The sequence below is a fragment of the Microcaecilia unicolor genome, chromosome 7 (assembly GCF_901765095.1).
Source record: "Microcaecilia unicolor chromosome 7, aMicUni1.1, whole genome shotgun sequence".
Taxonomy (NCBI): domain Eukaryota; kingdom Metazoa; phylum Chordata; class Amphibia; order Gymnophiona; family Siphonopidae; genus Microcaecilia; species Microcaecilia unicolor.
This window is the reverse complement of record NC_044037.1, coordinates 161,701,942-161,729,377: the sequence shown is the minus strand read 5'-3', so window position 1 is coordinate 161,729,377 and position 27,436 is coordinate 161,701,942. Positions and strand designations below refer to the sequence as shown.

At 42.3% G+C, this 27,436-nt stretch overlaps 1 protein-coding gene and 2 non-coding genes across 3 annotated transcripts in view; all 3 read left to right on the top strand.

Annotated features, from left to right (window-relative positions):
• EEF1B2 (eukaryotic translation elongation factor 1 beta 2) overlaps positions 1–25,850 on the top strand; it is a 35,060-nt gene extending 9,210 nt beyond the window's left edge. Inside the window, exons 4-6 of the mRNA XM_030209870.1 lie at positions 15,298–15,364; positions 21,123–21,248; positions 25,641–25,850. Of these exons, the coding sequence (XP_030065730.1) occupies positions 15,298–15,364; positions 21,123–21,248; positions 25,641–25,795 (348 nt within the window). The 3' untranslated portion in view covers positions 25,796–25,850. The remainder of the gene's footprint in view (positions 1–15,297; positions 15,365–21,122; positions 21,249–25,640) is intronic.
• LOC115475234 lies at positions 15,145–15,221 on the top strand. Its single transcript, XR_003943004.1, has one exon. It is a non-coding gene; the product is annotated as a small nucleolar RNA SNORD51 (small nucleolar RNA).
• On the top strand, positions 22,491–22,570 carry LOC115475233. Its single transcript, XR_003943003.1, has one exon. It is a non-coding gene; the product is annotated as a small nucleolar RNA SNORD51 (small nucleolar RNA).
• Positions 25,851–27,436: the final 1,586 nt, after the last annotated feature.

The following is a 27,436-nucleotide window of genomic DNA, read 5'->3' as shown; positions in this document are numbered from 1 at the left end:
TTGTCCCACCCTTCCGAAAACTGCAAGTTGCATGGGAAGGGTTGTAACGGGCCAGAGGGGAAAGGCCCAGTGCAGGCCAAAGGGCAGCCTGTGAGTAAGTGATGCTGAAGCATGGAAGACTTCTGAAAAGGTACAGTATTTTTGTACACTGAGGAGTGGGAGGGGAAGGAGAGACAACAGACCAGGGGGGGAGGTGTAGACATGGGGGCGGACCCTGGGGGCCTGGGCCCCCTCCTGTGGGAAGAGAGAGGCTTTCGATGGGGAAGAGATTTAAATCTGAGAATCCAGAAAATCTGGACTGATCCAATCCCGAACAGTCCAGAGTTTTGGACTTCTGTACATTTAAGCATATCTTGTCAGTCATGGTCTACTTTTAAATGCATTAAATCCGATTGGAGTCTCTGGTTTATTACTTCATTTTCAGGTTTTTTTGAGAACCGAAATGGGTCTTGTGCATCTACTTGCAATCCAGATTGTGGGGTGCCGCAGGGCTCTCCGCTATCCCCCACCCACCCCTAGCTCAACTCTTCATTTTATAGTCAATTCTAATTAAGACACCAAGAGGTGAATTTTCATTAGTCTGAATTACATTTAATTAGTTTCTAAGAAGCAAACCCTAAATAAATTACAGCAGTAAAAAGGATCATTTATATTCATCTGATATCCCTAGTACCTTAAGAAGTTTTAATTAAACAACTCTATAATACTAAGATGCAGTGAGAGGGGTGCTATCCAGTCTTTTGCATTGAGTGTTGCATGTATGATCTCCAAGTTGGTGAGATGTCATATGTGTGTGCTCAATGCAAAGAGTTCCTAGCTCTCAGAGAACAAGTCCGTTCTCTTGAGGCTAGAGTAGCAGACTTGAAGGAGCTGAGGGAGACAGAGAGGTACATAGAGGAGGCCTACAGGGATGTTGTACAGAAGTCCCACCACCAGTCTGGCAGTCTCGTGAGGCTGGAAGTAATCCTGTAGACAGGACCAGCACACCAGGGAATGTAATATCCTCTCGCACTGAGGATGTGTCTCCAGGGCCTAGTGCCCAGGTGGGGAAGAGTTAGGACGGCTGTTGGAGATTCGATTATTAGGCATGTAGATAGCTGGGTGGCTGGTGGACGTGAGGATTGCTTGTCACTTGCGTGCCTGGTGCGAGGGTGGTGGACCTCATGCGTCACCTAGATAGGATTTTAGATAGTGATGGGGAAGAGCCGGCTGTCTTGGTACATGTGGGTACCAATGACATAGGAAAATGTGGGAGAGAGGATCTGGAAGCCAAATGTAGGGTCTTAGGTAGAAAGCTCAAATCCAGAACCTCTAGGGTAGCATTTTCTGAAGTGTTACTCATTCCACGTGCAAGGCCCAAGAGACAGGTAGAGCTCCGGAGTCTCAATGTGTGGATGGTGCAGGGAGGAGGGTTTTAGATTTGTTAGGAACTGGGCAACATTCTGGGGAAGGGGGAGCCTATTCCGAAAGGATGGGCTCCACCTTAACCAGGGTGGGACCAGGCTGCTGGCATCTGCATTTAAAAAGGAGATAGAGCAGCTTTTAAACTAGAAACTGGGGGAAGGCCAACAGTCACTCAAAAGCGCATGGTTTGAAATAAGGTATCTGTTAAAGATATCACAGGGAAGATAAGGTATCCCGATAGTGAGGTTGCAAAAGACTACAGTAGATCAGGTGTCCTTAAATAAAAATAAAAATCAGGCAAAAGACTGCAAATTAATACTGTCAAGTACTGAGCATGATGTAAATAGGAACAACAAACATAGTTTGAAATGTCTGTATGTGAATGTTGGAAGCCTAAGAAATAAGATTGGAGAGTTAGAATATATTTCACTAAATGAAAAATTATATAGGCATCTCTGAGACCTGGTGGAAGGAGGATAATCAGTGGGATACTGTCATACTGGGGTACAAATTATATCGTGATAGGGTGGATCGAATTGGTGGAGGGGTAGCATTGTATGTTAAGGAGGGCCTTGAATCAAATTGAAAATTCTTCAGGAAACAAAACCCATCTTGGAATCCCTATGGATTGAAATTCCTTGTGTAAAGGGGAAAAGGATAGAAATAGGAGTGTACTACTGGCCACCTGGCTAGGATGAACACACATATATGTAGAAATGTCAACCTTGACGTAACTATACACAGGAAGTCAAATACGTTAGCGTTTAACTTTAAAAAAGGAGAATATGATAAAATGAGAAGAACGGTTTAAAAAAAACGGGGGGGGGGGGGGGGGCAACTGAGAGGGTAAAAACTGTACAACAAGCATGGACGCTGTTCAAAACTACCATCCTGGAGGCCCAGGCCAAACATATTCCGTGAATTAGAAAAGAAAGACGGAAGTCCAAAAGACAGCCGGCATGGTTGACGAGTGAGGTGAAGGAAGCTATTAGGGCTAAAAGAAAAGCCTTCAGAAAATGGAAGAAGGAACCGTCTGAAAATAACAAGAAGCAGCATAAGGAGTGTCAAAGCAAATGCAAGGCGCAGATAAAGAAGGCCAAGAGGGATTACGAAAAAAAGATAGCATTAGAGGCAAAAAAACATAGTAAAACTTTTTTCGGTATATTAAAAGCAGGAAGCCGGGAAAGAATCAGTTGGGCCGCTGGATGACCAAGGGGTAAAAGGGACGATAAAGGAAGATAAAGACGTTCCAGCGAGATTGAATGAATTCTTTGCTTCTGTCTTCACCGAGGAAGATTTGGGTGGGATACCGGTGTCGGAAATGGTATTTCAAGCGGACGAGTCGGAGAAACTTACTGACTTCACGGTAAACCTGGAGGACGTAATGGGGCAGTTCAGCAAACTGAAGAGTAGCAAATCTGGACCGGATGATATTCATCCTAGAGTACTGATAGAACTGAAAAATGAGCTTGCGGCGCTACTGTTAGCGATATGCAATTTATCCTTAAAATCGAGCGTGGTACTGGAAGATTGGAGGGTGGCCAATGTAACGCCGATTTTTTAAAAAAGGTTCCAGGGGAGATCCGGGAAATTATAGACTGATGAGTCTAACATTGGTGCCGGGGAAAATGGTAGAGGCTATTATCAAAAACAAAATTACAGAGCATATCCAAGGACATGGATTACTGAGACCAAGTCAGCACGACTTTTGTGTGGGGAAATCTTGCCTGACCAATTTACTTCAATTCTTTGAAGGAGTAAACAAGCATGTGGATAAAGGGGAGCCGGTTGATATTGTGTATCTGGATTTTCAAAATGCGTTTGACAAGGTACCTCATGAAAGGCTACAGAGGAAATTGGAGGGTCATGGGATAGGAGGAAATATCCTATTGCGGATTAAAAACCGGTTGAAGGATAGGAAACAGAGAGTGGGGTTAATGGGCAGTATTCACAATGGAAAAGGGTAGTTAGTGGGGTTCCTCGGGGCTGTGCTAGGACCGCTGCTTTTTAATATAGTTATACATGATTTAGAGATGGGAGTAACTAGCGAGGTAATTAAATTTGCTGATGACACAAAGTTATTCAAAGTCGTTAACTCGCGACAGGATTGTGAAAAATTACAGAAGGACCTTACGAGATTGGGAGACTGGGTAGCTAAATGGCAGATGACGTTTAATGTGAGCAAGTGCAAGGTGATGCATGTGGGAAAAAAGAACCCGAATTATAGCTACGTCGTGCAAGGTTCCACGTTAGGAGTTACAGACCAAGAAAGGGATATGGTGTCGTAGTCGATAATACACTGAAACCTTCTGCTCAGTGTGCTGCTGCGGCTAGGAAAGCGAATAGAATGTTGGATATTATTAGGAAAGGTATGGAAAACAGGTGTGAGGATGTTATAATGTCGTTGTATCGCTTCATGGTGCGACCGCACTTTGAGTATTGTGTTCAGTTCTGGTCGCCGCATCTCAAGAAAGATATAGTAGAATTGGAAAAGGTGCAGCGAAGGGCGACTAAAATGATAGCAGGGATGGGACGACTTCCCTATGAAGAAAGACTAAGGAGGCTAGGGCTTTTCAGCTTAGAGAAGAGACGGCTGAGGGGAGACATGATAGAGGTATATAAAATGAGTGGAACAGGTGGATGTGAAGCGTCTGTTTACGCTTTCCAAAAATAATAGGACTAGGGGGCATGCAATGAAACTACAGTGTAGTAAATTTTAAAACAAATTGGAGGAACTTTTTCTTCACCCTAAGGAGGCTAGGGCTTTTCAGCTTAGAGAAGAGACGGCTGAGGGGAGACATGATAGAGGTATATAAAATGAGTGGAGTGGAACAGGTGGATGTGAAGCGTCTGTTTACGCTTTCCAAAAATAATAGGACTAGGGGGCATGCAATGAAACTACAGTGTAGTAAATTTTAAAACAAATTGGAGGAACTTTTTCTTCACCCAACGCATAATTAAACTCTAGAATTCGTTGCCGGAGAACGTGGTGAAGGCATGGCGGTTAGCTTGGCAGAGTTTATAAAGGAGTTAGACGGTTTCCTAAAGGACAAGTCCATAAACCACTACTAAATGGATTTGGGAAAAAATCCACAATTCCAGGAATAACATGTATAGAATGTACGTTTGGGAAGCTTGCCAGGTGCCCTTGGCCTGGATTGGCTGCTGTCGTGGACAGGATGCTGGGCTCGATGGACCCTTGGTCTTTTCCTAGTAAAAAAGGCCCAGTTTCTGACAAATGAAACGGGCGCTAGCAAGGTTTTCCTCAGAGTGTGTATGTTTGACTGTGTGTGAGAGAGAGAGAGGGAATGAGAATCAGAGTGTGTGCCAGGGGCCCATCACTCCCCCCTCCCTCCTTCTCCCCCTCCCTACCTCCCAGTTCCAGGGTCGTCCCCCCTCCCAGTCCCAGGGTGCATCTGAGTTTCAGGGTCCCCCTACCCTCTGTCCTTCAGAGTTTCAAAGTCCCCACCCTCCCAGTTCCAGGGCCACCTTCCCTCCCAGTTGAAACAGCTGTAGACGTGTTTCTGATGGAGCAACAATTTAAAAAAGGAGAATGTGGAGCAGCAGCTGCTAGGTTTGTTTGGTTTAGAGTGTATGGCAATGACGGCAGCCTGGGTGAGTAAAGGCAAGCTCCTAAGAGTCTGGGAGGAGTTAATTGTTTTAGTTGCAAGGAGCTGTGCACCCCTGCTGTGACCGTTCAGGGCAGAGTTAATTAGTTGACTTGCAAGGATCTGTGAACCCCAGCTGACCTTGTTAATCACCCAGGACAAGCACTCCAGGTGCCTGAGAAAACAATTATGTCCCTCAGTTATTTCTCTCTGCTTGATTTACTATTCTGTTTTCCTTTGTGTACTTGCTAAACCGGATATCTATGCCACCTCAAGTTTCCGGCTGGAGGCTTCAACGTTGGAGGTGCCTTTTATATATAGAGATGGAGGGAGGAAGACGAAATGATAGCCGGCATGGTTAAAAAGTGAGATGAAGGAAGCTATTAGAGCTAAAAGAAAATCCTTCAGAAAATGGAAGAAGGAACTCACTGAAAATAATAAGCAGCATAAAGAATGTCAAGTCAAATGCAAAGCGCTAATAAAGAAGGCAAAGAAGGACTTTGAAAAAAAGATTGCATTGGAGGCAAAAACACGTAGTAAACATTTATTTAGGTATATTAAAAGCAAGAAGCCAGCAAAAGAATTTGTTGGACCGCTAGATGACCGAGGGGTAAAAGGGGGCAATCGGGGAAGACAAAGCAATAGCGGAGAGATAAATGAATTCTTTGCGTCAGTCTTCACTGAGGAAGATTTGAGAGAGATACCAGTGCCAGAAATGGTATTCAAAGCTGATGAGTCAGAGAAACTGAAATCTCTATAAACCTAGAAGGTGTAATGGGGCAATTTTGACAAATTGAAGAGTAGCAAATCTCCTAGACTGGATGGTATTCATCATAGAGTAATGATATAACTGAAAAATGAACTGGCGGAACTGTTAGTAATATGTAGTTTTTTATTTTTTATTTATAACCATTTAAATTTTACAAGTGATAAAACAACTTGCTGGAAATACAGAGAGAGTAATATATAGGCATTATTTCAGTCAGGTAATTCTATTCTCTTCCTTAGACCACTAAATAGGGAGAGTGAAACAAGATAAGGAGATCAATTAAAAAGTAAACAAAAAAAAAAAAACCCGTGGTATTAACCTGATTATCCCCAGATATTACTCATCTAATTCATTATTCCACATTGATCATCCGGTTGGCTTCTTCTTTTTTTTTTTTTTTTATTTATTTTTTATTAATTATTCATTTAGAAATATACAAGAAACATCTTGCATGGAAAAGTGTTTGTTACTTAGGAGATTACTTATAAAACAAAAAGGAATTGAAATACATTCATTTAGGAAAAATTAACACTCAAGTCCATAAAATGAGATCCAAGAATTCAGAAAATATGGAGAATAATATATAAAGGAAAAATATTCAGGATTAAACAACTCTGTTAAGTGAAGTTAGTTTCTTGTTTATCTATGACGCTTTTCCATTTTTCACTGAGGCTATAAGCGCCGACACATGGGCAGGTTCTGTAAATATATATTTCTTTTCCCCAAGTCTTATTATGCACTTGAGGGGTATCTTAAAAAAAAGGTACCTCCCAAGTGCAAAACTTCAGGCTTAAGGATCAAAAATTGTTTCCTCCGTCGTCTTGTCTCCTTAGAGACGTCGGGAAAAAGCAATATCTTAAAACCTAAAAATGGTTTATCTTTGTTCCGGAAAAACAAACGGAATATCCAATTTTTGTCCGGTAATAATGCAACCGTAACCACTAAAGTGGCTGCAGTTGCCAGCTCAGCATCAGAAGTCTCAAGCATGAGAGAAACATCTATTGGATTTTCAGTTATTGGATTTAAGTCCTTCCCTGGTATATAATATGCTTGTGAGAATGGTGGCAGATTCTGGTCAGGTATATTCAAAACATCACGTAGGTAACGTTTCAACATCTCAAGAGGAGCAACATTTAACACTCTTGGAAAGTTAACAAATCTCAGGTTGTGGATTTTAGTGTAATTATCAAATATCTCCATTCTCTGCCTGAGGCTTGTCAAATCTTTTATCATTGTTGGTTGCATTGTTTCACAGTTCACAATTCTTTGATCGATATTTTCAATTTTGTCATTCAAAGCCTTAATTTCTTCCTCTTTTTTTTTTGTAAATCATTTTCCAAAGAATTTACTCTCGGTTTAACTTCATTAATCTGTGCTATAAAAGTTTGTCCCAGGGTTGAAACCAAGTCCCATAATGCATCCAGTGTTACTTCTCTTGGTTTGACCACTAATGCTGTTGGAAGTTCATACCTTTCAGAAGAATGCCCACGAATCTCGCCCATTCCCTCAGTTTCTCGACCCTCATTCCGTGGCGATTCTATGGGCAAAATGCCCTCCGTTCCTTCCTCTGCTGTAACAAGAACCTCCTGCCGACGCTCTTCTGGGCCCGTAAATCCCACTTGGGGCGACCCTGTCGATTCTGAAAGGAAGGAACTAGCGCCAATCGGTTGGGGAGGAGGAGTGCGTGCGGCGGGGCTCAAAGTGATGTCAAAACCAGGGGAAGCCGAATTCTCCCTTTCGCCGGCGTTCCCTACTGGAGGCATTCCGCCGTTTTGACCAACTCCCTGTGGTCGCAAAAAGCGATCGATAGGACCAGGTAATGGGGAAGGAAGCGGGGAGGCTCTAACCGCTACTCTTCCTCTACGTTTAGGCATTTTGTTTTCAGAGGAACGCGAGGCACAGCGTCTTAACAGGGCGCCGCCATCTTGCCGGTTGGCTTCTTCAAGGCCAATACGGTGTATAGTCAAATCATTTCATTGAAAACATACTTATTGTCCAATATTAGAATGTAATCGGATGTATTATTTCTCTTTTAAAAACCAGAAATTATTTAACAATACATATACTTAAGTCTCTAATTCAAATCCCACTGATTAAAGTAATCTCAGTTTTCAAAGGCTTCACTCCTTTTCAAGTAATAATTTGAGGAAATATTTCTGAGGAAAACTTAGGAGTCATACTCGGAACTCTGGGAAAAAATAATTTCTATTAATCTATAATATTCAAAATTTCTGGTCTTTTTATCATTTTCAAAATCATAACCACTTCTTGCTCGTGTAGAATCATTTGTTATATCAATTTTTTACTCTCAAAGGGTTCAGTTGAATTGTCCATGTAACTCTTTAATAAAATTATATCTGAAACAAAATTGTTTGCTGCCACTGTTAGGTCCCGAAGCGCCTTCCAGATGGTATTCAATGTAACCTCCACGGGAGCCAAAAACTCCAAGTTGATTTCTCTTAAATGTTTAGGAGTGGTTCCGCCGATTCGGGTTCTGCTGTAAACGTCCTCCGTTTCAGCATATGCCTCTAACTCACTCCTCCACTCCTTTGGACATGGTGGTTGAATAATTCGGGAGCGATGGAGTTGTTTTTTCCAGGTCCAAGAGCGTTGACGCTCCTTCACCGGCGCTACTCAAAGGACTCGCCAACCCTTTCATCTGTGGGCAGTTCGTCGCGCAGCGGTCCCGCACTTGCTGCTCAGGGGATAAAACGCTGGCCATCGGCAGCTGACCGCCGGTTGTCCCCTTCCTCTCAGTTAAGGTAACTGCAATTGCAGAGAGGAAATTTACGTAAAGAAGACGAAACTTCAGTGGGCAGTTGGGCATACGAACTTCAGGTCACCACTCTCCCAGTTTGGGACACTCTTTGTCTGGTGTCTCCTCAGAGGCCTGTCTGATATGGGTAACCCTTCAGCATAGCCCTCTAAGTCATTGAAACACACAAGCCCCTCCACCCCTACAAGGTGGTGTCCCTTCGAGGGGAGTAATATGTAATTTATCTTTAAAATTGAGTGTGGTACCAGAAGATTGGAGGGTAGCCCATGTATTGTGTATCTGGATTCTCAAAAGGTGTGTGACAAAGTACCTCATGAAAGACTCCAGAGGAAATTGGAGAGTCATGGGATAAGAGATAGTGTCCTATTGTGGATTTTAAAAACTGGTTAAGGGATAGAAAACAGAGAGTAGGGTTAAGTGGTCAGTATTCTCAATGGAGAAGGGTAGCTAGTGGGGTTCCTCAGGGGTCTGTGCTGGGATCACTGCTTTTTAACATATTTACAGTGCTTTTTTTGTGCCGGCCCCCATTTCCGGCCACTGCTGCTTCTCCTGTTGAGCAGCAGCGGCCGCTACACAAAGAAAAAGATTTTTTTAAAAAATCAAACCTGGCTGAAACACGGCACCCCGGCACTGTAGACAGCCATTAGGCATTGGCTGTTGCCCCGCAGCCGCTCCTCCTCTTGCCGTTACGTCACTGCCCCTGGAGGAAGACCCCAGAGGAGCGCAGTGACGTAGAGGCAAGAGGAGGAGCAGCTGCGGGGCAACAGCCAATGCCTAATGGCTGTCCACAGTGCCGGGGTGCCGCGTTTCAGCCAGGTTTCAATTTTTTTTTTTAAAATCTTCTTTTTCTTTGTGTAGCGGCCGCTGCTGCTCAACAGGAAATAGGGGCTGGTGCCGCGTGGGTCGCGACTTCGCACCGTTCGCGAGAAACTTGGCAGGGAGAGGGAATCCAACAGAGGGGAAGGATTGGGGAGAGAGAGAAAGAGGGAAACCAACAGAGGAAGGATTGGGGAGAGAGAGAGAGAGGGAAACCAACAGAGGGAAGGATTGGGGAGAGAGAGGGGGAAAACAACAGAGGGAAGGATTGGGGAGAGAGAGAATGAGGGAAACCAACAGAGGGAAGGATTGGGGAGAGAGAGAAAGAGGGAAACCAACAGAGGGAAGGATTGGGGAGAGAGGGGAAAACAGATGGAAGGATTGAGGAGAGAGGGGGAAAACAAATGGAAGGATGGGGAAAGAGAGAGGGAAAACAGATGGAAGGATGGGGAAAGAGAGGGAAAACAGATGGAAGGATGGGGAAAGAGAGGGAAAACAGATGGAAGGATGGGGAGAGAGAGGGAAGACGCTGGATGGAAGAATGCAGAAAGAAATAGGGGAGACACTGGAAGGATGGGGAGAGAAAGCAGAGCTGCTGGATGGAAAAGGGGAATAGAGAAAGACTGGAGAATAAGAGGAAGGGGCATGGGGAGAACAAGGGTGAGGAAAAGATGAAAAGCCACAGGTAGATGAAGGAAATTAAAGAATGGATAGTAAGAATGAATTAAATCTGGACAGAGAGAGAGCCTGAAAAATATTGAAGAAAGCAAAGAAAAAGGAGACAAAAATGACAAATGGCACAGAAGAGTTAAGCGAAAACAAAGGAAAGCAGAATCACAGACTGGGACCAATATGGAATGAAAAACAGTCACCAGACAACAAAGGTAGAAAAAAATCATTTTATTTTCATTTTAGTGTTTGTAATATGTCCAATTTGAGAATTTACATTGGATGTCTTATTTTGCACTGGGTATACTGGAGCTGTAAGAGCTTACAGAGATTATTTATAATGAAAAAAAACACGTTATTTTTTTCTCCTATAGTACTATAATATTGTCAATGATGTCTGTTTATATGCGCCATGGCTGGTATAGGGGGTGGAGCCATATGTGGTGACCCCCGCCCATAATGAGTACCGGCACTTTTTTTTCTACAAAAAAAGCACTGCATATTTATAAATGATCTAGAGATGGGAGTGACTGGTGAGGTAATTCAAGTTGCTGACGATTCAAAGTTGTTAAATCGTGAGAGTATTGTGAAAAATTAGAAGAGGACCTTACGAGACTGGGCATCTAAATGGCAGATGCCGTTTAATGTGAGCAAGTACAGATTGATGCATGTGGGAAAGAGGAACCCGAACTACAGCTACATAATGCAAGGTTCCACGTTAGGAGTCCTCGACCAAGAAAGGGATCTCAGCGTTGTTGTTAATATTTTGAAACCCTATGCTCAGTGTGCTGTAGCGGCTAAGAAAGCAAATAGAATGTTAGGTATTATTAGGAAAGGAATGGAAAACAAAAGTGAGGACCTTTTTTTATAATGCTTTTGTATTGGTCCATGGTGCGACTGCGCCTCAAATATTGTGTTCAATTCCGGTTGCCGCTTCTCAAAAAAGATATAGGGGAATTAGAAAAGGTATAGAGAAGGGCGACGAAAATGATAAATGGGATGGGACAACTTCCCTATGAGGAATGGCTGAAGCGGCTAGGGCTCTTCAGCTTGGAGATATGATGGAGGTCTATAAAATAATGAGGAGTGGAACAGGTAGACGTGAATCGTTGTGTTTACTCTTTCCAAAAATACTAGGGCTAAGGGACATGCGATGAAACTACAAAGTAGTAAATGTAATACAAATCAGAGAATTTTTCTTCACTGAACATGCAATTAAACTCTGGAATTCATTGCCACAGAATGTGGTAAAGGCGGTTAGCTTAGCGGGGTTTAAAAAAAGGTCTGGCTGGCTTCCTAAAGGTCCATAGACCATTATTAAATTGACTTGGGGAAAATCTGCTGCTAATTCTGGGATATACAATACACAAACTAGTAGAAATCGTGGTAGGAGTATCCAATGGCTTGCACATAGATACCGTGTTTCCCCGAAAATAGGACATCCTCCGAAAGTAAGACCTAGTAGAGGTCTTGCTGCAATTTGAAAATATAAGGCCTCCCCCGAAAATAAGACCTAGCAGGGGAGGCCTTATTTTTCGGGGAAACATTGGGGTCACCCCCACCCGAGATCGCCGGCTCCCCCTGCCCTCAGTCGCTCCCGGAACTAACCTCTTAAATGCTTCCTTTCACCATTCATCTTCGCACTTGCCGCAAGCAGCAGGGCTGGCCACTCCTTCCTTCTGTGTCCCGCCCTTGCCTGACGTTACGTCCCTGGAGGGCGTTTAAGAGGTTAGTTCCGGGAGCGACTGAGGGCGGGGGGAGCCGGCGATCTCGGGTAGGGGGGGGTGACCCCGATGTTTCCCCGAAAAATAAGGCCTCCCCTGAAAATAAGACCTAGCAGGTCTTGGGGAGCAAAATTTAATATAAGACAGTGTCTTATTTTCGGGGAAACACGGTATGTATATATGACACTGTGGTGTAAAGGGAAAGTCTCATGGTCAACAGGGTAATTTTTATTACCAATGCAGGTGAGCCCCTAGTTTGACAGTTGTAATCATAGACTGACCCCCTCCTGCCTCTGTTTTCAGTTTTGTTTTGTTTTTTGTTAGCTTTTTCTATGAGAGATTTTTGGACGATTAATTCTGATTTCTATGGTTTTGTCTTTTTTAAGTATCTCCTTGTGCTATTATTACTTTTTTACGCTATTACTTTTTTCTAAGCGCATTGAAAATGAGCCCCAAAAGTATAATATCTAATTCAAATTAATCTCCTAGTGCCGATCAGCTTGCTGAATTTTGATTTTATTCTTTAAACAAAACTTTAAAAAAATGATAAATATACTATGCCTTTTAATTTTTTATTAGTTGACAGGCGCTGGTCTGAGTTTACTCTGAACCAGTGGTTAGTTAACTCCTTTTTAGATGAGGGTATCTTTCCAAGGTAATGAGATAGTTTTGACCCCTATTGTTAAGGATCCTAAAGAATTAGATTGTAAGCTCTTTGAGCAGGGACTGTCTTTCTTCTGTGTTTGTACAGCGCTGCATACACTTTGTAGCGCTCTAGAAATGTTAAATAGTAGTAGTAATTATCAAACTTACATGCCTGTTCCACTGTTCATTAACATTATGTGGTTTTCTGTACTAGTTATAGTACAGAGAAAGTGGTTGAGTCCCTGTCTTTAGATATACAATCATCATGAGGCCTAATGAGAAGAATACAAAGGATTCGCAAGTATTTTGATATCCTCCACTTTAGACTTTTAGGGGGTCTTTTTCTAAAGGTTAGCTCAAGTTATCTGCAGTAGGTCCCATTTTATTCCAGTGGGCCCTGCTGTAGATAACTCAAGCTAATCTTTAGTGAAAGAACCCCTTGGTTTTGTCTCTTCTATCCCAACTTGATTATTGTAATTTGATCTATTTGAATTGTTCTGTGGGTATTCTGATAAAACTGCAGACAATTCAAAATACAGCAGTCGGGTTGGGTTTTTTTTTTTTTTTTGGTTGGTTTTGTGTTTCTCTCAATTTGATCACTTACACCATTGGTTTCCAATGGAGGGAAGCTGCATTTTGTTTAAAATCCTGGATGGGTTAGCCCCTCTTTACATGTACCCTTTGTTTACATTTGTATCTTATTTGAGATCATGGTCATTGAGACGGCTTAATCCTTTTGTTAGCTTCATCCCTCTATCTTGTTTGAATCTTTTTTCCCCCCTCTTTTCAAGCAGTTAAATTCTGGAAAAAAATCTCCCAAATGATTTATGGTCTATCACTGATTATAAAACTTTTTTTAAAGAAATTTTTTGAAACGTTTTTATTTGAAAGATTTGTTTTGCAGCAATAGTGTTGGATGTGGTTAATTAATTTGAGGTTTATATGACTACTGTTATATTACATTGAGTCTATGTATGATACTGTGATTCTTTTTCCTTAATATTATTTTCCCAGGCAGCTCTGGTATCTGGTCCAATATTTATTTATTTTATTTGTTGCATTTGTACTTGAACAGTTGGTATATGCGGAATATATAAGAATTATTTTATTTATTACTGTCCAACTGATACTAGTATTTGTACCAAATATTGAAAATTGCTTTTGACTCCACAGTGCTGCTTATATCGTCTGTATCCTGCCATTATTAGGTTTCTGTCATTTTATTTATTTATTACGATTTATTTACCGCCTTTTTGAAGGAATTCACTCAAGGCAGTGTACAGTAAGAATAGATCAAACATGAGCAGTAGGCAATTAGAGCAGTAAAAATATTCGAACAATAATACAAAGTATGGCATGGTATACTGCTTCACCAAAATATGTTTAAATTAAGGGCTACTGGTTTTTTATTCAGATTCTTATTGTATTTACCACGTGGTGTTAAAAATATCCTGCCCCTTGCATGTGAATCCAATTATATACAAATTTTATTAAATGGACCTCAGAACTTCCCAGCTTGGCAGTTCTATTCAGAACACAATTTGCACTATATTTTCATAAGTGTGCTCAAGCTGCACCCTGGAGGTAATTTTATCACTGGTCCAATGTTTACTATATAAATATTTTCAGGCTCAGGTATTCTCTCGTCAGTTGGAAAAAAAACTCCCTGTGGGAGAAAAACCAAAAAATGACACTCTATCCCTGAAATTTTGTGTTTCACACTGCAAAGAGCAAGGTATTTCCTGCAATCGATTCTGTCTTTCACTTATTCATAGCCTTTTGCAGTACTTAATCTTGATGTTCCTGGTCCATACATATAGAACTTGATTCCTCAATATATCACAACTCTCCCTCTTATCAAGCCCTTATCAAGCCCGTCAGAACTTCCCTGTGGTTACATCACCTCATGCCATTCATTCAGGTTACACATACATCATTCTTATGAAATCCTTTTCATGTAAAGAAATGCCTGTACTTAATGATCAGTGAACCTTTCTTTTGTTTTCTTGGGGCTTTCTGCAGACTTTGATTCCTGCTGTCCTGCTCCGTTCAAATCACTGCTTGCAATGACAACACAATAAGTACTAGACATTGGTAGTGAGGGGTAAGGCAAAGTTGTAACATATAGATGAATTAAGAAAGTAGGAAGAATTAGAAAGTAAGGTGATTGATTTGAAGAAAGTTGCACATGAGGTCAGAGAGATGGTTAAATATTATCTCAGCTAGGGTAGCAGTGGGTAAACATGTCCCGCTGCAGTATGTGCAGCCCAAGTCACTCCTTGTGTGTGTGAGTGAAACTAAAAAGTTAGTTACTTCTTCCATTAAAGGCTTGGTTGAAGAGCCAAGCTTTCACCTGCTTCCTGAAGTAGAGGTAGTCTTGTGTTTAAGCACAGCCTTTCAGGCAACGCATTCCAGAGTGTGGGGGCTACTCCGGAGAAGGCTCGCTTGCAGGTATCACATCATGTAATGTCTTTTGGAGAGGGTGTAGTTAGTGAAAGTCCTTGTGAGGCCCTTAGTGTCCTTGGCAGTGTGTGGAGGATCATCCTATTCTTCAGATAATCAGGGGGCCATTTCCTTTCAGGGCCTTGAAGATCAGACATGGAGTTTTAAATTTAGCCCTGTATTGTACTGGTAAGATGAAACTGGTATTGTAAGATGAAACAGTAAAACACTTCAATCCTTTGTGCTGGTAGAAGTATAATACAGTTCTTATACATTGTCTTGTCTAAACTGGCTGGTAATGATGAGTAAAACCAAATCACCATCTTTCGACTGACTTTACTGCTGAATTTGTTTCTCTGATTATAAGCCAGTGCTTCTGTATCGGTGCCATAAAGTCAAAATTTGAGGTGTGATTTTAAAATTTGCATTATTTCACCTTTTCAGGAAAGCGAAGCAGCAAAGAAGCTGAGAGAAGAACGCCTTGCTCAGTATGAGTCCAAGAAATCAAAAAGTAGGTGCCCTCAATAGCTTTTGATGTGTTGAGTAGAGCTGAGTGACATTAACAAAAATTAGTATGTAGTAAATATGGCAATACGTGGCTATTTTAGTTCATTAGTTCTTTGCAGTTTATCCAACTGTAATGGGGGCTTTGGCCCATCCATATTCTCTCTAGTAACTGCTATCCAGCCCTCATAACAAAGAAATTCAAGTGATTTGGCTTCCTAGGGGGTTTGTTGTTGTAGCTTTCAGGCCATAATGTAAATACATAGTAGATGGGATTGTTGGCAGCCACAATAGTTTGACATGTCTGTTGTCAATAGCCAGAATCGGATTACCCAGAAAATTTCAGCTGCTGGAAATGACATGCTCTGGAAACATAATTCTGAGCCATTGTTGCTCAGAAGTGCTAGGACAGTACAAGGAAGAGTAAGTTCAAAGCCATATGGATGTCCATCTGCTTGAAACATCCAAATCCCGATTTTGCAAAGACAGAAAAGGGATATCCAAGTAGCAAGGGGGCGTGCTTTGGGCAGGACTAGGGAGGGCCCAAAATCAGGATGTTCAACGATTTACCAAACTGGAAGAAGCGTCCAATCCTAAAAAGTATGTGCTAAGTTAGACCTGTTTCAGTTGCGTCCACGGTACAAAAAGGTGTTCTGATTTGAGCAGTGTGATTAAGGCTTGATACCGGCTTAATTCCCCTCTCCAACACCCCACACACACACATACTGCTGTCCCCTGAAAGGGGATACCAGACAGCTTCAGGTATTCTGAGCATTCTTAGCAAAGAGAGCAAGGAGTAGCATAGTAGTTAGTGCAGTAGACTTTTATGCCAAGGGTCTCTGGTTGAAATCCCACTTTAACTCTTTGTTTTGTAATTGAGCCCTCCAGGAACACAAAAATATCTACTGTACCTGAATGTACATCACCTCAGGCTTGCAGCTGACTTACATATTTAGGTACAGCAGGTATATTTCTGTTTCTGGAGGGCTCACAATTACAGAACAGTGGGATTTGAACCTGAGTCCCTTGGTTTAAAGTCTAGTTCACTAACCATTAGGTTGCCCCAGGCTCTGCAGGGATGTCTGTCTGGCCATTCTACTAAGAATGCTGTCATACGTCCTTGTCCCCTGCCCTTTTTTTTTTTTTTTTTTTTTTTGCCATTCCTATGTTGGATGTTTGTTTGTAAAATGGCTGTGCTGGACATCCTACTGCTACTACTACAACTAATCATTTCTAGAGCACTACTAGACGTATGCAGCGCTTTACACATTACCGTATTTTTCGGACTATAAGACTCACTTTTTACCCCCAAAATTTGGGAGGAAAATGGGGGGTGCGTCTTATAGTCCGAAGGTAGATTTGGCTGGCTGGCTGGCAGGCCGCCCGCCCGCCCTCCGAGTTGGGGATCGCCCTCCCCCCGGCCCTGTCACCACTTCTCCCTACTCACGTCACGCGATCTTCCCTGGTAGTCTAGTGACGTCGGGGCAGGAAAGAGCCCCCTCTTTCCTGCCCAGCGCGCTGCTCTCCATCCCCCTGTATGCAGCCTGACGGTCTCGGCGAGATTCAAAATGGCCGCCGAGAATTGAAGTCTCGGCGGCCATTTTGAATCTCGCCGAGACCGTCAGGCTGCATACAGGAGGATGGAGAGCAGTACGCTGGGCAGGAAAGAGGGGGCTCTTTCCTGCCCCGACGTCACTAGACCACCAGGGAAGATCGTGTGACGTGAGTAGGGAGAAGTGGTGACAGGGCCGGGGGGAGGGCGATCCCGAACTCGGAGGGAGGGATTCAGACAAGACACACCGGAGCACCTAGGTTTTAGAGGAGGGAAAAAGGAAAAAAAAAATTTTCCTATTTCCCTCCTCTAAAACCTAGGTGCGTCTTATGGTCCGGTGCGTCTTATAGTCCGAAAAATACGGTATATGCAGGTACTTTGTGTCCCTAGAAGAGCTGAAAATCCAAGTTTCTGTACTTGGGGCATGCAGTGGTGGATTAAGTGACTTGCCCAAGGTCACAAGGAGCTGCAGTGGGAATCGAACCCAGGTTGCTAGGATCAAAGCCTGCTGCACTAACCATTAGACCACTCCTCCCTCTATCCTTGGCACACAGACGTCCATCTCGCATATTTTTCAAACAGGATATCCCAACATATTGTTTGTTGGAAAATACATACGAGACGGATGGACTTTTTAAGAGCTGTACATCCTTTCGAAAATGCCCCTCCATGCATCTAGGCCTTTTTTTCTGCTGAAGGACTTGAAATGTTCAGGTATGTCATCTTATAATAAACTGTCATGCTTCCTAAATGCATGTTGCACCAACTTACAGTGAGATGATTTTAGTCTTTCATCCACAGCTACTGGTCTGGAGCTACTATGATCTGTAGCAGTTTCAGTATTCCTCCTGTGGTAGAGAAATTGTCATGTGGCTTTACTCCCTTTCAGGACAGCTGGAGGGACTTTGCCTTATGATGGACAGCGAGCAGAAATGCCTAGTGGTTAGGGTGGAGGACTTTGGTCCTGGGGAACTGAGGAACTGAGTTCGATTCCCGGCACAGGCAGCTCCTTGTGACTCTGGGCAAGTCACTTAACCCTCCATTGCCTGCCGCATTGAGCCTGCCATGAGTGGGAAAGCGCGGGGTATAAATGTAATAAAAATAAATAAAAACATGCAGAATTTAATTAGCTTGGGGCAACACTACTAGCAGTAGTACTTGCAATACTTAGACATGGCTTTGTTTGTAGTTTATTTCTTCAATTTTATTCTAAGTTTCTAGTTTTCCATCTGTTTATAGTTTATTAAAACTTGCTATACTGCCCAACTGACTCGCATATCTGGGCAGTTTACAGTAAGTACAGCTTAAAAATGAAAGGAGCTACATACATTGATAGGGCAGGTTTATACATTTGACAAGACGTTGCGGAACAGGTGGTCTGAATGCCGCAGCAAGGCCATGACCCGGAGCTAAGTCGACTTAAATGCTTGTTTGAATAAAAATGCTTTTAATGCCGTCTTGATTTTTTTTTTTTTTTAAGGATGATTCTGCACTCATACTGAGCTGGAGAGAATTCCATTGAAAAGGGGCCTGAAAATATTAAGTGCTTGGTGGCGAGTGAATTCTAATTGGGCTTGTTTCGAGATAGGGAGTACTAATCAGTGGTCATTTAATGAACGTAACAAACATATTGGAGAATATGGGATAGTGAAGGTGGACAGAGAGGTGGACTGATTCTGTGTGCTTTGAATGTAAGAGTCAATAGTTTTTAAAAAGGAAACATTTTTCTACTGGGAGCCAATTCAATTCTTGGAACAGAGGGGAGAAGTGATAAAATTTGTGGGCATGGTGGATACAGTATTCAAGTTTGCTTGGTTTGCGTTTTTGTTTTTTTTATTCTACAGATTGAAGTCGTGTAACCTTTGCTTGAGAAAAGCTGTCCATCTCTATTTTTTTTTTTTTTCCAGCCTGTAGCATAAAATGATAGGTCCTATGTTTTTTCTCTCTCATTTGTCCATCCAGACCAACTGGATCCTTTGTGTTTTTTAGAGAAAAAGACCTAGTTGTCATTGTAGACAATACACTGAAATCTTCTGCTCAGTCTGCGGCAGCAGCCAAAAAAGCAAACAGGATGCTAGGAATTATTAGGAGAGGGATGCAAAATAAGACCAAAAATATCATAATGCCTCGCTCCATGGTGTGACCTCACCATGAGTATTGTGTTCAACCATATCTCAAAAAAGATACAGCAGAATTAGAGCGACCAAAATGATGCGAGGGGGTGGAACTGCTCCCGTATGAGAAAAGGCTAAAGAGGTTAGGGCTCTTCAGCTTGGAAAAGAGACGGCTGGGGGAGGGGGGGAATATAATTGAGGTCTACAAAATCCTCAGTGGAATGGGTGGAGGTGAATCACTTGTTTTTTTCTCTCATTCAAAAAGTACAAAGGCCAGGGGACACTCAATGAAATTGCGTGGGAATACTTTAAAATAGGAGGAAATATTAACTACTCAATGAGTAGTTAAGCTCTGGAACTTGTTGCCGGAGGATGTGGTAACGTCTGTTAGTGTATCTGGTTTTAAAGAAGGTTTGGACAAGTTTCTGGAGGACAAGTTCATAGCCTGTTATTCAGATGGACATGGAGGAAGCCACTGCTTGTCCTGATACTGGTATCGTTGAATGGTGCTATTAATTGTGTTTCTGTCAGGTACTTGTGACCTGGATTGACCACTGCTGGAAGCAGGATACTGGGCTGGATGGCCCATTGGTCTGACCCAGTAGGGCTGTTCTTATGTTCTTAAATTCCTGTAACCCTCTAACTCCAACTGGAGTTCATTCCACATGTCCAGAACAGCTACTGTTATGCAAGCTTACAGTTTTGAGAGCATATCTATGTAAACGAGTGGCTGCTGTGGAGCAGCAGTGCCTTTAAAGCTCTCCATAATAGTTACCGCAGTGTATTGTGAAAGTGATGATGTGCAAAGTATCTTTAACCAGTCCATTCACTCAACCAGTACACAAAATTTTCCAAATATAAACAGCTGTCTAGTGCTGCTGAAGCGCACTGTTAATAGGTATAAAGTTTTTAAATTTTTTAAATGGAAAGTGGAAATGAAACAATCATGTATGTCTTCTGTTTGAATGACACAATGGTGACAACAGAATAGCTGCTGGTCCCGTAGCCTCAAGTGCAGGAAACAACTGGAGTGGGAAGATTCATGCCACTATATGGGAGCTTTTCCGCAACTGGTAACTCTGCTATTTTGAGTAAAGCATGTGGATCTCCTGATCTTTAGGTCAGGTATTTGACCGAGATCTGGTTAGTGTTTCCAGGTCCTCCAGTGCTTCCCCAGTTAAAGTTTGGACTGATCACTTGCCAGGCTTTTTGTCAGATGTAGAAGCTTGGTGCCTCAGCAGTGCTCCTGCTGGTGCTGCTGACTTCGAAGCTGCTAGGAAAGGAGAGGCGAAGTCAGGAGGATGACTGGATTGGCTGTTGGAAGCGCCACCCTCCCAGGTCTTGGGACTCCTTAGAGGAAGATGAGCTGTCCTCAGACAGGGAAGGTTTTGCAGGGCTGTCCACACTCATTTTCCTAGTCTTAAAGGTCCTGTGGATCTGATTGAAGATGTGGCAGGAGTTTGCCATCTAAGGCACCAGGGTTCAGTTCTAGACACTTTGAAGACTGGTGCCATTTAATCTGTGAAGTCCTACCACAGTTAAAATAGTAGGTAAAGTAAAGAGAGAGACTTTAGTGCCCCTTTTACTAAGCGGCGGTAAGCCTAACGCTCGCTAAACAGGAAGTACCGCGGGGCTACTGCAGCAACCCAGTGGTACTTCTCACCCCTAGTGCGCTGCCATGTCCATCACTACAAAAATATATTTATTTTTGTAGCTTTCAGTCTAACCCGTTGGTAATCGGGCAGTACTGCTGGGTTAGCGCGGGAGCCCCTACCATGGCTGCGTGGCAAGTGCTTTACTTGCCGCACAGTCATTTCCTACAGGAAAGAGCGACTTCCCTTTTACCTGCTGCGCATGAAAAACGTGTGTCAACACCAGCATAGGCCCTTAATTCCAAAACTACCTTCTTTTCTCCCCCACATGCACTAAAACGTAAATCTGAATTGGTTGAACTGAATAGTTTTCATTTACTGTTGCTGTTTGAAAAATTCCAATCTTTTAATGGCAGCATGAATGTTTTCAGCTTGGAGAGGAAGAAATATTTATTTGGGCTGTAAATTGAACAGTGAATTCTTACTTTGCTGTCTTTTCCCTCCTAGAACCAGCACTGATCGCTAAATCGTCCATCCTGCTTGATGTGAAACCTTGGGATGATGAGACAGAGATGGCGAAGCTTGAAGAGTGTGTGCGCAGTATTCATATGGACGGCTTGGTCTGGGGCGGATGTATGTGATACCTTGCTATTCCTAAAGTAACTCAGTCTGATTCAGAGGACCGTGTTAAAGAAATCTATATTTGGGAGTGGGGGTCTTATGTGCAAATTTAAGCTGGTTCAATTTATGAATAGACTAAAAAACTATGTGTGGTGTGGATATATATAAAACTTCCAAAATAGACTAAGTTCCACAAAGTACAAAATGGCTGTGTAAGGGGAAAAGCCTCAAAGAGCTCCGAGACCTAGATTTTGCAAATGAGGAACCTGCAGAGGTAGAGAGCTCTGCAGGTTCCTCATTTTGCAGCCTGAGACCCTGAAGAAGCAGCGAAACGCTGGTCACTGTCGCCTCAGGGCAGCAATGTGGAGGAGGACCACATAGCGGAGAGCAGCATTTAGCAAACACCATTTTATCAAGATAAGTGCAAAAATGCACATCTGATAATGTGTTAAGCTTCAGTAGCGTCCCATCTGCAGTCAACAGGCTTTTTGTACTTTTGCCAAAAAGCACAGACAATAGACTGTTTTTGTATATGTAAAAAGAAAAAAATATAACATTTTAAAAATATACAAAAAAAAGTTGGAGGTTTTGCCTATGATGAAGAGAGGACCATCTTTAAAGTCCGTTTAAGCCCCTTGAGATCAAAATCTAGGTCTCTGAGCTCTTTGAGGCTTTTCCCCTTAACATAGAGCCATTTTGTACTTTGTGGAATTTATAGTCAATTTATGAATAGTCCAGTGGTAATATCCTATCAATGAGGGGTTTAGAAAGCTGTAATAGTTGAATTGGTGTAAGAAGCAATTGACTACTTAGTGATTGGGGGATAAATCTTGAATCCACACAAGATTGCAGTTCCACCTCACAGCTATAGACATTTGTGATTGTAGGAACAGGCAACAGCACTACTGTCGGGATGTGTACAGACAGAATCTTCACTTTTATTTTCAGATTTTGATTTGGGGTGTTTTTTCATTGGTTTGTGTCAGCCTTCTGTTAATGTGTGTAAATTAAAAGGTGTTAATTTATTGTATACACTAAATCCAAGGTACACTAACTGCTCTGCATAGCCCTTATAGAATGCTTGCATTAGGTAGATCGGTTTTAGGCTGAACTTGTCTGCCTAGTGCTGAAGAGCTGTTGAGAAGTTCAGTTTGTGTGAACACACTGAAACTGGTCCTAAAAGCCATGAACATATCTTGATCTGTAGCCTTTCTGTTGGCCCCTAGTGCGGTTGGACAGCATGTCTTAAACCAGCTCTTTCCATGATGAATAAAACCATATCACCATCTTTCGGCTGACTTTGCATGATGGATTTGCATTATTCTGAGCAAGGGCTGGTTTCTAAACTGCTGCCATGACTGTTATACTTGAAGTGACACTATTATCCTAAGTCTACACCATCATATGGACATAGGTGGTGCATCTAACTAAGTGGAAATGGGCAAAAGTTGCATGTTTTTAGAGCAGCGTTTCCTAACTTGATCCTAGACTACCCTCTTTCCAGGTGGGCTTTCAGGATATCTACAATGAATATACATAAAAGATTTACATATGAGGCAATGTATACGCATCAATTTCATGAATATCCTAAAAGCCGGACTGACAAGGGGGTACTCTAGGACGCCCTTGTGAAACACTGTTTTAGAGAAATATACCTGGTATTGATATGCACTTGAAGCACAAAGTTTGGGGGAGGGGGGTGATGCTTGCATATACAAGTAGCATTACCTGTACTGGCTTTTTTTTTTTTTTTTTTTTTTTTTTTTTTTTTTAAGTATATTCAATGTAGCTATTAATAATGCAAATGGCTGAAGTGCACGGTCATCTTCCACTTTGTGTGTATTTCTCCCTGCCCATACCTAGTGCTATATAGCTAGAGGCCTTTTATTTTCATTAATTCCAAATGGAAGAGAAAATCCCAGTCAGGGTAGTCTTGCTTGCACTATTCAGGAGTGGGGGTGGGGGGGGGGAGCAGCATCTCCTTTAAAATTGTTTGGGGTTTTTTCTATTATCTATGGCAAAAGAGTAATCTCTGTACTGTGCCTTTACAGAAGATACACAAACACCTACAGTTATATACAAAAAACTTATCCATAAGTCTCTTTGCCCCAAGTCCCTGCCGTATATAATACATGATAGTGTTGGAGGGGGGAGGGGGTTGTATACTGTAGGGGTGGTACTATCCTTGGAAGCAGTGCCCTACACCTTTTGCCTCTCAACTCCCCTCCAAAAAAAAAAAAAAAAATAGTACATTAGCGACCTTAGTGCTTTTAAAGATGGGGCAATGCTTGGATATAAGAGTAATCACCCATTGCGTCTGCTTTTAAGTACGGGATGATGAACTGGGGTTGGCGGGGGAGAGGGGAGGAGGGTCACCAGCCTTGGGCATAATTGGCTTTTGCCTTTAGAGATTTTGGGGGGGGGGGGGGGGGTTAGGATTAAACCACACACTACCACAATATTCCCTGGGGACAAGTACATCTGAGGTCAGAACTAATCTCAACAGTGTGCTAGTTCTATGCTTGGGTTCCTCTACACCTTGTTTTCAGTTATCACTTGCTGCACTTAAGGTCTGAAATGAGACATTGAGCTGTGAAATCAACAGTAATACATAATCCTCTCTGTTCACTACTCATTGTTAAATGGCAGAGGAGAGCCCCAGTGCCTAAAGGAAGAGAAGGTTGGGGATCACAAAATTCCATGTGCTGTAGTAATTTCTAGGTCCTCTAGTGGCAGTTGTTGAGCCCTGGTTTGTACATCTAAGCAAAGTAAGAGCATTTCTTCTCTGTGTTAGTATATACTTAATGCTCTTCCTTTTTTTCCCCCTTCCTCATCCCTCCCAATGTCCTCTCTCCTAGCAGTCTACAGTAGTAGCTGTAGTGGCAGTTCTTATCCTTCCTAAACTCTTAAATCTAGCATAGATAGTGCCCTTCCTGTTAATATCAGTATAGCAGTCATCGTTGTGGACAGAGCTGCAGGCCTCTGAAAGTGGGAAAGAATTATTCAAAATTAGTTAAAAAATAATGTTTGACTCTGAAATTTGGACTAGGATGAAATGTGACATTGGGAAGGGAGGAGGAACTAAGCAAAGACAGAGTTTGATAAATTAACCAAATAAGCCTAGCCTCCCCTCATCTTCTCCTCCCACCCCCAAAAGAAAAACCTACTCAAGAAAAAAAAATTTAATGCCTTAATCCATATTTTTATGTAAGAACTAATTCCAAGAATTGTATAATACAAAAGTGCTTCACAGCAGCATAGTGATAAGGAATTGTATCTTTTCAGACTCTCTCCCCCTCCCACTTTTTTTTCGCCTGATCACATGTGAGCATGCACACCCATCAACACACATGTTTACATGAGGCATTAGAAAATTCCATGAGCTGTGCGCTTGATGCTTTCCCTTCTTGGTAAAATGGTTTTAAAACAAGAATTTTGAACTCTATACTTGGCTTACATCCAACCAGTCTGCTTTCAGCAATCGCCTTAATGCTTATGATTAAGCGAGATTTGTGTGCCCTCGGGGCAATGCCTATGGCTTATTTTTGGGCATCTTCCCTGGGGATATCCTGAAACCCTAACAGGTTGGGTGTGTTTGCCAGGACTGTGGTTAGACTTATAGCTTTAAAGTAATAATGAAGTATCCTACATCTTTTCTAGAACAAACTTACATTAAGTCTAACATCCTGTGGCCAGTCTTGGTAGAAATAATAGGCCCATCTTAACGGGAAGGTTCATTAACTGTTGTCTACTCAAGCTGTGAACAAGCAATAGAATTCCCAGAGCATTGCTGCTGCTTGTTGTACCTGTCTTATAAAAACTTGCTACCTACCCCCCCCCCCCCACCCCCCTCAAAAAAAAAACTCTGGAATATGTGTGTCTGAATTGAGAGGGAGAGACAAATATGTGTCGTGACCACTTTCCCATAGGCGGCTGGGACTTAGGTGGCCTGAAAAGTTCAAAATTCTTTGGAGCAGGGATTCTTAACCTGATGTTTTCAAGATACCCACAATGCCTGTGCATGAGAGAGATTTGTATGCAGTGGAGGATAGTGCATGCAAATTCTTTAATGCATTGTGGGTATTCTGCAAACCTGACTGGCTTGTGGCCTGAGGACAGGGTTGAGAAGCCCTGCTTTAGATTGTTTAAAAGTTTTTAAAATGTATATTGCTGCAGATTTGTGGCATACTTGATAGCAAATTTCAGCTAGTACTCAATGTGTGGCATGAGTTGGGAATTCCTGGTCACACTATTGCAAAAAAAAAAAAAAAAAGTATGGGGGTATGAAACTGGTACCGCTCTTATTTTGATTCTGGTTCTTGTTGATCATGTTGTAGCTGTAAGGTGCTTTCTGCTTTGACGGTTTTAACATTTCCTAACTTTTTTTTTTTTTTTTTAAACTAGCTAAACTTGTCCCTGTGGGCTACGGCATCAAGAAGCTGCAGATTCAATGTGTAGTTGAAGATGACAAAGTAGGAACTGATCTGTTGGAAGAGAAAATAACAGCCTTTGAAGACTATGTACAGTCCATGGATGTAGCTGCTTTTAACAAGATCTAAACATTTGCTTCTGGAAGCTACACTTAAATAAAACAATATCTACAACTCTAGGAGATACCAATGTTTATGCTATTTTTTTTTTTTTTACGCAAAGAGACAAGTTTATTGGGCTTGGTCTAGGTCTGGTCTCTTGTCATTTGTCCCTTTTTTTTTTTTTTTCCTCTTCCTCCTCCTGTTTCGCTGGTTCTGTATCTCTTCCCAAAACTGCCCAGCTACTAAGATCGATTGTGGCTTTGTATTTGTAATTGCAGTGTTTTCAGTTGTCGTTAGTAGTGTGGATTAGTCAAATCTTGGCATCTACTTCTACCCACTTAGATCATGGTTTGAAAGTTTGAAGTGGTAATTTTAATTTATCTAATTTTACTATATATACTTAAAAACTTTGCCGCCCCCTCCCCACTTCTGGCCAAAAAAGCATTCACATGTTCCCTCACTTCCTGTGGTGTGTGTGTCTGTTGCCTGCTTCCTCACTACTGTCTGCTTGCTGAGCAAAAGAAACCCACCCACCCAAGGCCTGCCGTACAGCCCTGCTGGTCCAGTGGCTGTCTGGGGAAGGAGTGATTTCTATCTGCTCCTTCCTATAGTCTTTCCTTTTGTGAAAATGGCTACTGTGAGTTCCAGTAGCCATCTTGTGCGATTGCTGCTGGAGGTTGCAGTGGCTGTTTTGAGATTGAAGCTAGCATGGGCAGGAGTATGTGGGGATTGCTCCTGCCCCAGCTCAAGTCACCACTGGACCACCAAGACTAAGGCTGGGGAGGGGGGATGTATGGGAGTGAGCTTGTGGTTTGGGGCACAGTGGCAGCAGGAGCAGAATACTTTGAATATAAACCCTGTCGCTTCTTCATGAGAGAGTAATCCACCTTCTCATCAAAGTGGTTGGTCTGGTCTGTTAACATAACCAGGCTAGATGAAACAGGAGTCAGTGTCTTTTCCCTTCTGCTTACCCAGTAAGGAGAAACTTTCAAGGTAACAGCAGACTTCAGCACACATCAGCCACAGAATGGGGTTTAAGTTGGAATACAGTGTAGTTAAAGGGAATAGGTCAGGTTCTCCATGAACAAGCAGGCTATAATCAGCCACATACATAGATATTGTCATCTCTGATAGTACCAGTTTGGAGCCTAGAAGAGCTTTCTGGGTATTCTCCAGTACTCCTTCCTGTCCACATATAGCTCCTCCACCTGAGTATCATCTGCTATTACAACAGCAGCCGATCTAAGGATAATGCATTTGATATACCACCTTTCTGTGGTACAACCGAAGCAGTTTACATATTATATAGAGGTTCTTTTTCAATCCCTAATGGGCTTGGTGGATCGAATGGACCTTTTCCTAAAAGTGCCGTTTGTCCTGTTTTATCCCCATGCCTATGTGGCACTTAGTACATGCTAATGTCTGTGGTGTGCACTAACCTTTAGTAAAAGAACCCTTAAGTTTTGTACCTGAAGCAGAAAAGGGTTAGGTTACTTGCTTAGCGGTACAAGGAGCCATAGTGAGAATTTAACCCTGTTCCCTGGTTCTTACACTGCTCCATTTTTCTCTTTCACAGTTATGGGAAACCAAAATCTACTGGAATTTGCTTTTATTTAAAACTTCCTGACACTCTCCAATTAGACTGCCAGGCATTCACAAGAGTTTTAT